Raw genomic sequence first — 1106 nt, forward strand, 5'->3', positions numbered from 1 at the left:
TTGAGCTACATACTAATTGATCAGGTCAGTCTGTTCAATAAGATAATAAGCCTAGATAACATTATTTTATGTGATGTGTCTGGTAGCTTTACTTATAACACAATCATTTAAGTTTACGTTGTTTATCATAACTCTGCACATTTTACACATTGTAGGCCTTGGCAAGATTAATGTTCCTACCAGTGTCATCGGCACGAGTACATCGGAATAAAATACAAAATGCAAAACTTTCCAATTTCTGAGGGATACAAAATCAAAATAGCGAATGGACGCAGTGCAGAATTACGAATGAAAATAAAACCCAGTAAGATGACGGTCATATCTTCACAGGTCAACGACATAGCCATAATCACACTGAAATCGTCTCTGAAATGGACCAACAACGTCGGACCCATTTGCCTGCCACCTGATAATACCTTCGAAAACAGGGAGGCAGTCATAATAGGATGGGGGTTGTTAGACTACCGTAAGTATGGAGTTTGTGTGATTTTTTTTCGTTCTGGAAGATAGTATGCTTGATTTTCTTTTCTGAATAGCATTGGTACGGAAAATCATGTGCCACTGCTAACATTATGTGGGAAAAAGTAAACGTGTTGGTAGTCTTTTGAATACACTATATCTGTTAAAGAACATTTCTTTTTTTGTGTGTGTGTGTATCAGGTTTAGGACAATATCAAATACTCTTTGTAGCTAATGCGCAATTCCCCGTTACTAATAAACATGCAACTATCAGTTATCATTTGCGCGATCAATGCAGTTGTCCCAAGGTGAGTTTTCGGTTCTAACACTAGAACAAAAGGAATTGATTTTTTTTTTTCTTTTTAAAAAATCTGAATATACGGTAGAAATAACAGCAAACCCAAGTTCCGGGGTGGGGGGGGGGGGTGAAGCAAAGGCAGTAAAGAATAACAAATCAATCATCTTTTTGTTAAGTGACCCTGTGTTATCCCACCGACCACAAAGCATTCATTCCACCCTTGCCAGTTTTGCTTACATCTGCTATGCTATTTCCATTCGCGATCCCTTAGACTTTCCCAGTGGACTTGCTTTAAGGGTAAGACATTAACAATAAACAAACGTATTCGAGCATTGTGTACTCGCTTTTG

At 38.0% G+C, this 1106-nt stretch overlaps 1 protein-coding gene across 1 annotated transcript in view; it reads left to right on the forward strand.

Annotated features, from left to right (window-relative positions):
• Positions 1-1106, forward strand: part of LOC119587468 (chymotrypsinogen A-like) — a gene marked incomplete in the record, with an annotated part of 9104 nt that overhangs the window by 5917 nt on the left and 2081 nt on the right. The window contains 1 exon segment of the mRNA XM_037936195.1: positions 331-466. Coding sequence (XP_037792123.1) covers positions 331-466 — 136 coding nt within the window.

Source organism: Penaeus monodon, chromosome 22, assembly GCF_015228065.2.
Source record: "Penaeus monodon isolate SGIC_2016 chromosome 22, NSTDA_Pmon_1, whole genome shotgun sequence".
NCBI lineage: Eukaryota > Metazoa > Arthropoda > Malacostraca > Decapoda > Penaeidae > Penaeus > Penaeus monodon.